Source organism: Loxodonta africana, chromosome 16 (genome assembly GCF_030014295.1).
Source record: "Loxodonta africana isolate mLoxAfr1 chromosome 16, mLoxAfr1.hap2, whole genome shotgun sequence".
Classification (NCBI taxonomy): domain Eukaryota; kingdom Metazoa; phylum Chordata; class Mammalia; order Proboscidea; family Elephantidae; genus Loxodonta; species Loxodonta africana.
Window position 1 is genome coordinate 38553077 of NC_087357.1, and position 13231 is coordinate 38566307.

General features: G+C 45.1%; 2 protein-coding genes across 9 annotated transcripts in view; both read left to right on the forward strand.

The window, feature by feature from the left end:
* Positions 1-13231, forward strand: part of SORBS1 (sorbin and SH3 domain containing 1) — a 248696-nt gene that overhangs the window by 142082 nt on the left and 93383 nt on the right. For 5 of the 8 annotated variants that reach the window (XM_064269549.1, XM_064269550.1, XM_023546906.2 and 2 more), the window contains 2 exons: positions 4527-4639; positions 10655-11023. In XM_064269549.1, coding sequence (XP_064125619.1) covers positions 4527-4639; positions 10655-11023 — 482 coding nt within the window. The remainder of the gene's footprint in view (positions 1-4526; positions 4640-10654; positions 11024-13231) is intronic. The other 3 variants (XM_064269554.1, XM_064269553.1, XM_023546908.2) reach the window with 1 other exon arrangement.
* On the forward strand, positions 5841-10169 carry LOC135227954 (uncharacterized). Its single transcript, XM_064269886.1, has 3 exons — positions 5841-5895; positions 6832-6885; positions 9238-10169. The coding sequence occupies exons 1-3, from the start codon at positions 5841-5843 to the stop codon at positions 10143-10145; spliced, it is 1017 nt and encodes a 338-aa protein (XP_064125956.1). The 3' UTR covers positions 10146-10169.

A 13231-nucleotide genomic window follows, 5' to 3' on the forward strand; every position in this document is an offset into this window, starting at 1 on the left:
TCCATGCCTTGTTCCCTGGCCTTAACTACTTCCTCCAAGCCTTGTGGGTCTCCAGGTTGCTGATTATTTGCCTGGACTGGGAGCATCTGTGTTCTCCCAGTTTTCTTCCTTATGCAGCCCCTCAACGCCTACATTGCAGGAATGCCCCCTAAGTTTTTAGTCCTTGCTCCAACTCCATTATCCCTTGAGAGATGGTATATTTCTGGGGTCAGAAGTCCTCTATTGAGCCTCAGCTCTGGTCCTAACTGTCTTTGTGATGTGAGCAAATTACATAACTGTAGAGAGCCTCAATTTTTTTCATCTATAAACTAGAGATGATCATAATAGTCTTGTGGGGTTAAATGAGCTCTTTCATGTAGAGCATTTAGCACAGAGCCGGACACGTAATTGGTGCTCTTAAATGCTACCCATTGTCATTAACAGGAGGCCTGTTAAATACTTGAAGTAGTTTAAATTTGAGGCGATGAGGGGTTGGGGTTAGGGTGATGGTAGTGGGAATGAAGAACAGGGGTCAAGAATGAAATGACAGGGCTTGATGCCGTGTACTTAAGGACTAAGGAGGGGTAGGACTCTGTGCTGACCAGGAGGTATCTTCCCAGGTTGACTAGGAGGATAATTGTGACACCCATAGAGGTGAGTTTTTGTGAAAGGGGTTGGAGTTCCAGTTTTTAACACACTGAGTTTCTTGGCAAGGGAAGGACTTTTAAGAGGAAATTTTTAATAGGCGTTTGGATCCCAGGATGTGGATTTGAGAGTCATCTGCATTGAAGTGAACATTGGGAAGATGGAAATGCTGCCTGAGATAGAGTGACAGATGGTACCTTCAGCATTGCCCAGTTTTTACTCACTCTCCAGACTCCTGCCCTTGAGTTGTGGCTTGATTATGGATCCCTGATCATAGCTTACTGACCAGCTTCTCAAACTCTGAATGTGGACCCTGGTTTTTGGGTAGGAACCATCTAAAAAGAATTGCAGTAACCTCAGTCCTGGCTCCCTACCCCTGGGAGAGGTCTCAGTATCGTATCCCTGTGTCCTGGCCTCCGTATGTGGTTGGGTCTGGGTCTTGGTCTTGAGAGAGCGTCATGTTGGTCCAGAGAAACTCCACCTGTTTCTCCAAGTCAGAAGGAGACAGGGAGCCCAAGTTAGTGGTGGGTGTGAAACCAAGCTTTCTGTCTGATTTAGCCTGAAGACCTGGCTTGATATGCCAACTTGTGTTCCAACTCAGATAATAAAGCCCAGTTCAGCTCTTAAATTTCGTTAATTCTGTGCCAGTTGAGTCCAGTCCATATTGCCCGATTTTAAGCTACAAAGTTAGCTTTGGACGTAAAGATTCTTGGACCTATGATCAACTCGACTCTCGGATTTGTTCTCCAGAAACGGCAGTAGCAAAAATATATCACAAGAAAACTGACATTAAAGCAATTAAGATACCTTGTCTAGTCCAGCTAAATTAAAGTCTTTTATTTTTTTAAATGAGGTATGCATAAAAAATAAATGCAAATAAGATTTGGAACATGCTTAGATCCACTTTTAACACCTCTCATGTAACCTTGGATACTCTACTGGAACACACCAAGATTAACATGATGAGAATTATCCCATGATCCCAAGAATAACTGAACAACAAAAAACTTTAGAACAGGCTAGAATAAAATTAGCACAGAATGAGTCAAAAGAAAAAATCAGGGGACTTCAGCCATAAGCCAGAAGAAAAGACTGTATATAAAGAACAGATGGAGGAAAAGATAAGGCAAAATCAGTTATACTTCTTGCTGAAAGACTTGGTCTCTTCAGGGCCGTAAAACCTATTTCAGATCCAAATTTCCAAGGCTTCCTGCCATGCCCCTGAAAGCTCTAAGGTAATATTTATTGAAAGAAGCATTTTCACAGTCTCCTCAATCAAGAGTTAATAATTGATGATTATGTTTATGAAATTTCATCCTACTGCACTCAGGCACAAATGGCCCTGGACTGCTACCAACCTTGGACGTTCAGAAGACTCAGAAACAGATGGAGGATGATGGCACATCAGAAATACCACCCTCCTTAACGAGGAGAGAAACACTTGAAGAGGTCCTAGGAACCACCTTTTTTGGTGACAGGGGAGAGGTACAGTTTTAAAGACTCGAGAATGGGAAGGAAAAAATGGGTCCATTCCCGAGGATATAATGCTCTTGAAGCTATTTATGAAATGTCAGAGGTCAACAATCTTTAATTTATTTCTATGTCTGTTGGAAGTGTTCTTCCTAATGCTTTGGATTCCAATTTTACTAAGCACATACTTTGTGCTAGATACTTTCATTTAGTTCCCATGACTCAAAAGAGGTAGTATTACCTCCAGTTCACAGTGAGACAATCATCTGTTATGAGGTGTGTAGTTAGTAAGACAGAGTCAGGATTCAAAGCCTAGGGAGTCTGATGCCAGAGTGATAGTCCCTTTATGATACCTAGAGATTTGGAGGGATAGTCATATCTCAATTTTCCCTGACTCACCTGTTTGATAATGTCACTTCAACAGAGCTCAGTTGAGCATCAAAAGATAGGCAAAATAATATACCCTGAAATCCATGTACAGTTGATATACATTACTGAGTAGCCCCTCACTCAGAGCCTGTTGCTGTATAGTTTATACACAAATATAATAAATGTGGTAGAATGACTTGACAGATCAAGGCTGACTAGAAGAAACTTAAAAGGAAGATGGGACAGTAAAAAGTGATTGATGCAGAGGAGGGAAGTCCCAGCAGTCCGGGGCCATGTAGTGCAGCGGCTGGTGACCTCACATGGCAAAGCAGCCCATGGAGTCATCAGTACAGTAATAGCTGTTCATAGTGTACTCGCTGTGTCCTCAGGAAGGACACAGTGAGCTCAGCATCCTTGTGAGAAAAGGCTGAGAAGAGCACACAATACACTTTAGAAACTCTTTCATTCAGCATTGTTGCAATTTGAGAGAAAATTGTTTTTGATGCTTAAAGGAGTGACTCCTCAGCCAGTCTGGCTAATGAAGCTGTTCAGAGAAACTCTCCCTGTGCAGACTAGAGAGTGAAGGTTTTCCTATAAGACAAAGGTGTCACATTGTGACATTAGATCAAGGGTCAGCAAACTATGGCCTGTGAGCCAGTCTGACCCATGCATGCTTTTGTATGATCTGTGAGCTAAGAATGGTTTTTACATTTTTAAATGGTTGAAAAAAAGTTAAAAAATTTTATGCCACATGAAAATGATAGGGAATTCAAATTTCAGTGTTTATAAGTAAAGTTTTATTGGAACGGAGCCGTGCTTCTTCATGTGTATGACTGCTTTGTGGTACAGTGGCAGAGTTGAATAATTGCAACCAAGACTGTGTGGCCCACAAAGCCTGAAATATTTGCTTTCTGGGTCTTTATAGCAAGTTTGCAGACCCCTGGGCTAGATGAAGGGTAGAGATAAGAGGTGATGCAGAGAATGATGATAATCAGTAATCATTATTGAACTCTGCTGGGCACTGTGCTCAGCGTTTCACATACATTGTCTCATTTAATCCTTATAACAACCCTCATGCAGCCGACATACCATTATTCCCATTCTGCAGATTGGGAAACTGAAGCTTATAACTCGCCCAGGGTCACAGAGCCTGTAGAGGGTGGAGGCAGGATTTGAATCCAGGTCTGGCTGCCTCCCCAGGCCAGCTCATAACCACAGTGCACTACAGCCTGTGGTGCCAGGTGAGTCATATTAGGAGAGGTTTAGGGACCCTGCAGTGCACTGGGCAATGGCTGGGAGAGCAAGGTGGCAGCCGGCTGAAGGGAGACAAAGGTGCCTTAGAGTGTGTTGAAAACTCAGGATGGCTGATTAGATTTTGAAGTGTTTTCATCGCTCATATAGTGGAAAGAAGAAAAGCAGGCAGGAGAAAAAAAAAATCCGTTATCACAGCAGATGCCTCTGGGCTTAAATCATGTTCTACCCCTAGCCCAGCACCAACACCGTGGACAAAGTGCTTATCCAGGTCTCCCTCTCTCTGGTCTGTGAGCTCACCCCGCCTGCTGTGAGGAGAGGTCATTCTGAACCAACGTCAGGCTTGAAGGGAAATGAGAGTGAGCAAGTGAGTGCTGGACAGCAGAGCGTTCTGCTGCCTTTTTGTCTGTAAAATAAGAATGTCAAGGAACAATTGTTTCTTCATTACTGTGAATGTGAGCCTTGTGTTTTCAAAGGTCAGCGCCTGTGAGTGCATCATGGTTTAGAGTGGGTTCCTATGGTAATTAGGCCATCGTGACTGAGGGCGTTTTGAGTCAGACAACAAGGCACTGGGTTTCCATCCTTCTGGGCAGCCTATGCTTCTTTCCTGCAAATGTAACTATTTCTGTTTTTCCTCTTCTCATTTTCATCACTTTCTGCACCAAACGTAGGTAGGTCTGGAGCCAGAAAATTCCTCAGAAGGTATGGTGTCTCTTGCATTTTTTCTATTCTTGCTTTCCACCAGGGACTCCCGAGTTAGAGGGGAACCAGGGAATGTTCCTGGGAGTGAGAGGTTTTTGTTTTTTTCATAGATGAGTGGAGGCTTTCTTCCAATGCTGATGCCAATGGAAACGCCCAACCCTCTTCACTTGCTGCCAAGGGCTACAGAAGTGTGCATCCGAACCTTCCTTCCGACAAGCCCCAGGTAGGCATCTGCCCAAGGGCAGGGTGGGGACTGGGCACCTAATTTTGAGTCCTTTTTTTAGCTTAGACTTGTGACATCCTGCTCCACCAACTATGTAATGGAATAAGTTCTGAGACAAGCTTCTAGAAAACCCCACAAGGACTAGAGTTTGGAAAAGTTGGGGCCCAGGGGAGCAGAGACATAGGATGTATGTACCAGGGTATTTGAAATAGGCCTGATGTTTCTAGGTTTGATACTGGGGTAAAAATACTCTGAAAGAGGGAATCCATTTAACCTTGAATACATGGGGAAAAGGTCTGAGCCTGTTTGTTATTGTTTTTTAACTTTTTAGTATGTAATATTCAAGAAAAGAGTGCATTCTTGTGTTTATTCCATTCATTAGCTGGAATTGAGGTATAAGAGTTCAGCAACTGTATCCTTACAGATTAAGATCAGTCAGCTTTGCCTAGACCCCAAATTCAGTGGCTGAGGAGCAGGCTGGTTGACTTGAAATGGCAGTACAGTTGAGCTGAAACAGCTGCAGTTCCGCCCTACAAAAGAAAATCCCCCAAAATTGTACGACAGAAACCAAACCCATTGCTGTTGAGTCGATTCTGATTCATAGCGACCCTATATGACAGAGTAGAACTATCCCATAGGGTTTCCAAGGAGTGGCTGGTGGATTCAAATTGCCAACATTCTCTTTAGCAGCTGAGCACTTAACCATTGTACCACCAGGGCTTCATTGTACGATATAGAGTAAGGATAATTTTTCGTTAAGTCTTTTCTCTCAGCTGTTTTCCTGATCTTTCTTCCCTTCCCCTCTCTGTTGCTACTTTGCCATTTAGATGAAAGGGATAGACCCTGTCTTAAATTTAGGCGATCTGTGCAAATGATTTTACATAGAGGAGCCATATTCATGGAATGGAGCAGTCCTTCTTAAAGGGAGCTGTGCTGCTCAAAAACGGCTGCAGAAGTGCGTTCCTTGTGTCCACTTCCCTGTGCCTTCCTTCTGTGACTGTGCTCTCTGACTCACAAGGAGCAGAAATTCTGCATGTCCTTCAGTGCCCGCCCCTGTTCTCCTGTGATCCTCTGGCTCCTACTCCTGAGAACACAAAATTTTACTGGTACCTGAATGAAACTGAATCAGAAATGCTGTCTCCCTCTCTGCAGACCCCTATCTTCCCAGGCCCAGAGCTGGTTGCTAAATCATTGGCCCCGCATGCTGAGCGGCACCATTCAGCCTTTCTGCCACTGCCACGGCCTGTCTCCCATAGGTACTGCCCCGTGCACACAGGGCTGCTGGTTAGAACCAGAGCCGAGAACGTGCCTGGCCTCCTGAAGTCCTCATCAGACATGGGGACTTGGCGAGGTCAGTTGTCTGGACAAATAACTCATGGTTTTTCCATTTCTAAAAGCTTTCCCCAGGTACAAATGTGTTGTCTGTGGCCATCCTTATTCAGCCATCTCAAAAACTGATACACTTGGCTCTGTCCAGATTGGAAAATAGTGCTGATTACGGTAATCCAAAGCACCTGTGGAAGCACACCTTTTCCTCCACTATCAGTGACTTAGCCCAAAGCGCAGCTCAGTAACTCCTTTAGCTCTTCAACAGCTCTTCTCAAGTCATTTTCAAAGCATGTGAAGTAAATGAAAATTCTTAAAGCCTTTTAAAATACATTTATTGAACTCAGATGTATCGAGCATTGGTTGTATTCAGATCACTGTGTTAAACATTGCCCTCATGGAGTTATGGTCTATTAAGAACAATCATCCTGTAATATCTCCTTCAAACACTGTTTTCTCATTACCTGTCACTATGCAAGAATTCTCCCTTAAAGGGAACCTGGTAAATTGCCAACACAGAGGTATTCTTTTGCATATACAATGTAAAATTAGCCATCCAAATTTCAAGAACCTTTAAGTCATGCATTACCCCTTGAATTTTTTTAAAATTTGTTCTTAATTCAAAAATGACTTCTTATCTGTCTAGCCATAGCCAGAGCTGTGAGCGTGTACCACCTCAGCCAGAGTCAAAGAGGGCTGAACTAGTGACCATCCTAGGTTGGTTTCAGGTGAAGAAAGCTCTCAGACCCTGTGGGGCCTAGCATCTCTGCATAAAGACGGATAGCAATCCTATTTCCTGGTGCTCCTATAGGCTTTTCCGTTTGCTGGCCTGGACCTGCTGCCTTGTTCTCCGTACCCAATAACAGGGAACTTGGGCTTCCCTGTCTATGTCATCGCCACCATGAGGGTCTCCAGCAGAGGTAGAGATTGGTGGTTTCTGGAACTGTTGAAACTATGAACATATCAAAGATTCTTCAAGCAGCACCATTTTTTCACTGGTCCACTTTCTGAAAAAGATAAATGGAATTCCATTAGTAGCCAGCTGGGCAGGGATGGGAACTCTCTGTGTGATTCCTACAATGTTTAAAATAAACCAAAAAATAGTTCCTTCTATGTAAAGTCACTGCGCAAAACCTCCCCCACCCCACCTCCTTTAGGGCTAAAAGAAGCCCCAGGACAGGAAGACCTTTGGCTCTAAGTGCATTGTCAGCACCCTGGGGGAAGTGTCCTCTCTGAGGGTCAGAGCCCTGGGAAGGCTTGTGGCCTGATGTAATACAACCCGTCCACCATATATGGCCACAGGCAAATTAAGTTAAATACTCGCTGAAATTGATTTCTATTTTTGGACAAGAAGGAATCCTGTATGGGATACTTGAGCTCTAAGTAAAAGTAAATCCAAGCCCAAATCAAAATAGTCTTTTACTTAACGTCCTTAACAGCCATTATCAACTTACCAGCAGTCCCTGTGGTGTGTGATAATCAAAGTGTTTTGTTTCTAGAGAGCATCATTTAGTCTGTAAACATGCTCCAGCCTCCAGCCCAAGTTGAATGAAACCAAGTGAGTTCATCTGAAAGGTTTTACCCTTGCTTGCTAATTAAGAGGTGCTGCTCATTTTGTGTTTTTTGGTTCCTACATACGGCCACGTTCTCCAGAAACCATCATGGCCACCTGGTAGAACAGGCAGGCGCATCAGGTTAACCTAGAATTACCCAAATAGCTCTTCTGCATTGAGGTTGTTTGCAGCTTGAAAACTGATTTTGCTAAAAGATTATTTACTGTCTCTGGATTGATATTCTAATCCAGACTTGTAAAACTTTTTCACTTCTTGTCCATTTACCCTTTCTAACATCCCTTCCCCTTGCCACCTGTATGCCACAAAAAAAAAAAAAAAAAAAAAACAGGCCAAGCTCGGGTATACCTCACCTGTGCATTTTGGAGTATGGTTCTGGTTTTCTTCCAGAACTGGAATATCTTTAAAGAAAGTCAAGGACCAGTGAAGAAAATCTAGGAAAATGAACTTTCCTCATCCCATGGTCTGATTGCCAGTTGAGCCATAGACTGGCAATAGTTCTCATTGGAATGAGATTCACCCCATTTCTTGACCCTCTGCCCCACTGAGACCCAAGATGGAGCTAGGACCTGTGCTAAGGGAGGGGAATGAGATGTGAAATACGACTTTCTAGCTGTGAACCTGTAGCCAGAGCTTTGGACTTATGCAGTGAGTCCTGGGCTGATAGCCCAACACCTAGGATTGTTTGGGTTTGGTATTGGGCTAGGTAGGAGTGGGGATGGGACTGGAATTTGATAAACCACGCCATCAGGTGCTTCATTGACTGGTCCCTTTTTTGTGTGCATCAAAAATGGGAGACTAGATGCTTTTAATCTCATGCTTGTCTTCCTTGTAATAATTAGTTCCATCAAATTGTTTCCTCTGAAAAGAGAGCACATGTGGATTGTAAATCCTTAGCGTTCTCCTCTTGGTGAGCTTTAATTTGTTATGCGGAGCTCATTGGCATAGTGATTAAGTGCTACGGCTCTTAAGCAAGAGATTGGCAGTTTGAATCCGCCAAGCGCTCCTTGGAAACTCTACGGGGCAGTTCTACTCTGTCATATAGGGTCGCTATGAGTTGGAATCGACTCCACGGCAGTGGGTTTGGTTTTGGGTTTGGTTATAGAGCTCATTGCTGTATCTGAGTGATTCCATTAAGACATCTGTCTCCTGGGAACACAAATAAGGATGATTCTTCCACTTCTCCTTTTCCCAGGAGAAAAGAATGAAAGGCACTCAGAAGAATTTCAGTGAACTTAAATTTTTTTTTAATTTAATAAACTTTATTTTTTAGAGCAGTTTCGGGTTGACAGAAATTGCACAAAAAGTACAGAACGCGTGAACTTAAAATTTAAAGCCAAAGGCTTAAAAAAAAAAAGTCTTTGAGGAAAGGAGATGAGAGAGAAAATTGGGGCCTTTGGGGCTTCTCCCGGTGACATTTTAGTTCCTTTGGCACCTCTCTTCAGTCAGGAGATATAAAAAAAAGTACAGGTCAACCAAGGATTGGTGTCAAAATGGACTCAGTAAATGGCATCTCATAGGCTGTGCTCAGTCTCCTTTGATATAAAGGAGAGTCAGGCCTTCCCCTTCACAGGTGAGTATGATTACATGCTTGGCCACTTGGCTTTAACCCAGGAGAGAAATATAGGGACCATGAGGATCTAAACTGAGAATTTGCTTAAAAACGTGTGAAATATTGCTTTTTCTTCATATGATGTTAAGCTGCTGTTTCTAATGGTCGTCCTTCTTTCCATTTCCCCTCCTCTTTCCCCCGCCTGCTTTGGTATCTTGTCTTGAAAATAATACTAAAGGTTCTCTCTTCCCGACACCCTCTTCTCCCTCAAGAGGACCGCTTTGCACGGCAGCCCCCCACCCTCCGCTGTACCTCCAAGGACTCCCTATACCTGAGCTCACCAAGGCCTTACATCCCACCTAGCACCCCCAGCCAGCAGGCCCCCTCACGGCCCCAGCCCGTCTCTCGCCCCCTGGCCGCCAGATCAGCTCCCAAACGTGTGGTGCGTCCTGATCCCCGGCTTCCTGGTTCCACGTTCCCCAGTGCTTTATCCCAGCCCCAGCAGCACCATGCAGCCACCAGGACAGTTTATAGTGAGAATGTGAGCTCTAATCCACATCATAAAGCAGTTGGGAATAAAAAGGTCAGCAGCTTATATGTACCTTGTTTATCCGATAACATTTGCCCCGCGGCAACGGATAGCGCCTCTCCTGTTGCACGTGACTCAGCCAAAGGCACTCCCTTGGAAGCTGCAGGCACTAGAGCACCGGCTCGCAGCATTGTCTCCCGCACAGCCGGCACGGGAAAACCACCCTTTGCTCCTCCTCCTGACCCTCCCAAGCTATTCTCTGACATCCACAAAGATGCCGGTAACCGTGGCGAGAGTTCTCCCCTGGGGGCTTCATTCCCAGAAGCAGTGAGACCACCTGTGCTAGGCCCCCAGGTTACCTCTGATCTCGAAAACCAGAAGAGAAAAGAGCCTTACCTTTTGCAGCCGTGTTATCCAGCCAAGGCAAGAACTAGGAATGTGTGTGTGTCTTCTACACTGTCTCTTTCTAAACTGATGGGAGCAGCTCTTTTGTTTTCTGGGCTGCCCTACAGTCCTTCTCCTTCTTAATACTGCTGCAGCTTGAATCCCCAGTTCTTCTCTCTAAACATCTCGGCATAGTCCTCTCTGTCTCCCTTTCTTTTTTTCCGTAAATGCGTAAGTATGCTGGAGTATAGAGTTGTAGACTAATAATACGGTGAGGTATGGTGTGTTTATGTTTTATAGCCAGATGCCAAAGAAATTGTATTTGCCTCTAAGCTTCCAGGCTCTACAAGTGGTTTTGTGGGGTTAAACACAGCCTGCTTTGCCTGTTCTGTTCTCTTGCTTTCTCTCTCTTAAAGTGTTAAAGGGATTCAAAAATAGATGGATGGAAAGTAAACTTGGATGGGGTTTCCTCTGTGTCATAAGAGTATCGGGAGGCCAACTGGCTAGCACCGGCTGTCTCGTGCACTCTGAGGAAAGGGCACCGATTAAATATTTCTCGGAGTACATCATTGCATGTCCACCCTCAACGGTTTAAATGTGGAATCCCTTCTCTACCATACCCCTTTACGTAACGACCCCCTTATTTCCTACAGGATGCCACTTCCTCCGGCTCAGCCCAGCCTGAGATAATAGTTGTCCCTCTGTACCTGGTTAGTACTGACAGAGGGCAAGAAGGCACTGCCAGACCTCCAGCATCTCTGGGGACGCTTGGCCACGCTCCCACATTCCCGGCGACCGCCCCTGCCGGCTCACCTCTGACCTTGCCGACACTAGATGATTTCATTCCCCCTCATCTGCAGAGGCGGCCCCACCACAGCCAACCAGCCAGTGCTTCTGGCTCCTTTCCCCCCGTTAGCCAGACTTCACCATCCTTCTCACCACCACCTCCGCTGGTCCCCCCAGTCCCAGAGGACCTCCACAGAGTCTTGGAGCCAGACCTCACGGGAGCTGTTTCAAGTACCGTAAGCTTACTGGAATTCCTCCTCATGGCTTTCCTGAATGTCTACTTCCAGCAGTAAAATACCCTTTTCTCACTGGAATACTAAGTCCTGAGGAGCTGAGCGTTGGCTGCTGCTGTTACTTGTGTGACGACTAGAACTGTGTTTGCTTTCACTCGAGTGCATGCTTCCCGTGTGTATGCCATGGATCTCTCGCGGCTGTTTATGGATCTCTCAAGTACCTCTCCTGTGTCCTGTTCCAAATGCACATCTTCCTGAAAGAACTTTGTTTTCCCTCAGAGAAAACAACATCTGTTGCCTTTCCTTGAGCTATGAAGTTAGATCTTTATAGGCAAGGCAGGTGTAATGTTGAAAGCACAGGAAGGCTGAAGAATGATGTGGAAAAGTCAACGGCAGGTCTGGTGCTGAATAACAAGAGTTTCTCCACCAGGAAGCAGGGAGATTGTTGGGGAAGAAAAGATTCACTCTTTTGTTGATTTAATGAGTAAACAAGCTGTCTTTTATATATAGAAATGACAGAGACTAGGTAAAAAGTAAAAACAAAATGAGAGTGTTGAGTTTAATTTAGCGAATGGATATGAACACCTCGTACAAATGTTAGGATTGTTCCCCAAAAGACAGAAAATTCTTGGGGCCCTGAGTAGTGGTTGTCAGGGGCCTTGTAGCAAAACTAGACCAGCGGTCATGGGCAGGTAAAGCGCTTTGACACCTCAGGTCTCATCGTGGGGTGAAGAGCCCCTATCACAGGCAAGAAAGCCCAAACTGCTTTAGAGAAAAAGCTGAGTCCAAGTACTTGGGTCTGTTCTGTCCTCAGAAGCCCTGAAATTGAGAGAACCTGAAAAAACTTCAGTAGTAGTCATAAAATGGGGGTCCATGGGTCAGTTCACAGGGCTGTGAGGTTCAGTGGGATCAAGTACATAAGAGTCCCTAGTACGGTGCTTGGCACAGAGAAAGTGCCCAGTAAGTGTTAGCTGCCATTGTTGTAGAGTTAAGTGGATACGTTAAGGAGGACTTGTCACAGTAAGTGGTGGGAGGGAGGGCAGAGCCACTCGTAAGTGGCTAATTAATAATCACTGAGTTCCTACCAGGTATAGGCTCTGCTGTGTGATGGGTACAACTGTGAACACATCACAGCCCGTGTTCTCAAAGGGTCTTTTGGGTCAGGTAGGTTCTCAAATTAGTGTACTTGGGAGTCACCTGAGGGAATCTTGTTAATTGTTGACTCCTGGGTTATACTCCCAGAGTTTCTGATGGAGTGGGTCTGGCAGGGAAACTTAGAACTCTGACTTGGTAGCAAGCACCCTGAGAGATGCTGGGGGTCTGCAGACCACAGTTTAAGAAATAGTGGTCTAGCAGGTCATGTAATTGTGTGATGTAACTAAGCATTCACTGATCTCCCTCTGAGTAAAGAGACTTGCCTATAAAGCTGACCCAAATAGCTCATTAAGCTTGAAGCTGGTCATGCAGAAAGCAAGAAGGAAGCTTCCTTTTGGCTTGTTAGAGAAATTACGGTGAGGCATTATGCAAACCAGAGCTGTGAGCTGCTGTGCCCCAGGCTGAGGCTTCTTAAGTTTCTAGATGCACCACAGTGTGTTAAATCAGGACCAGGCCAGACATGGCCTGTGGGCTGGATTTCCATCAAGCTGTGTGCTCAGCCCTGTGGGAGAAAAGCGCTCAGTTGTTCTCTGCTGCTCTGATCTCTACCAAGATGTTCCCCGCCCCAGCTCAACTTAGAGGTGATTTTGGAAGTCCATTCTTGTTCTGGAGAGTGCAGGTATTCTTGTCTTGGGCACAGAATGGGTTTCCGTGGAGTAGCATGTAAAGCGAGTCTTAGTTTTAATGTGCTAGTCTACCATTGTGGGTGGTTTTGTTGTGTACCCTGTAGTTTATCATTTGCTTAGATTTAGGCTTTCATATCCAGTTTCAGGTGTATCATATAATGGTGCCACCAGTTTCTCGAATCAACCTGGTATAGACATCCCAGGAAGACTTCAGTTGGCCTAATAACTTCAGGTTTGGCCCCGAGTAACAGAGAAGCCAACCAAACCCACTGCTGTTGAGTTGATTCTGACTCAGCGACCCTATAGGACAGAGTAGAGCTGCCCGTAGGGTTTCCAAATCTTTACTGAAGCAGATTGCCACATCTTTCTCCCGCGGAGTGGCTGGTGGGTTCGAACCACTGACCTTTTTGGTTAGCAACCCAGTGCTTTA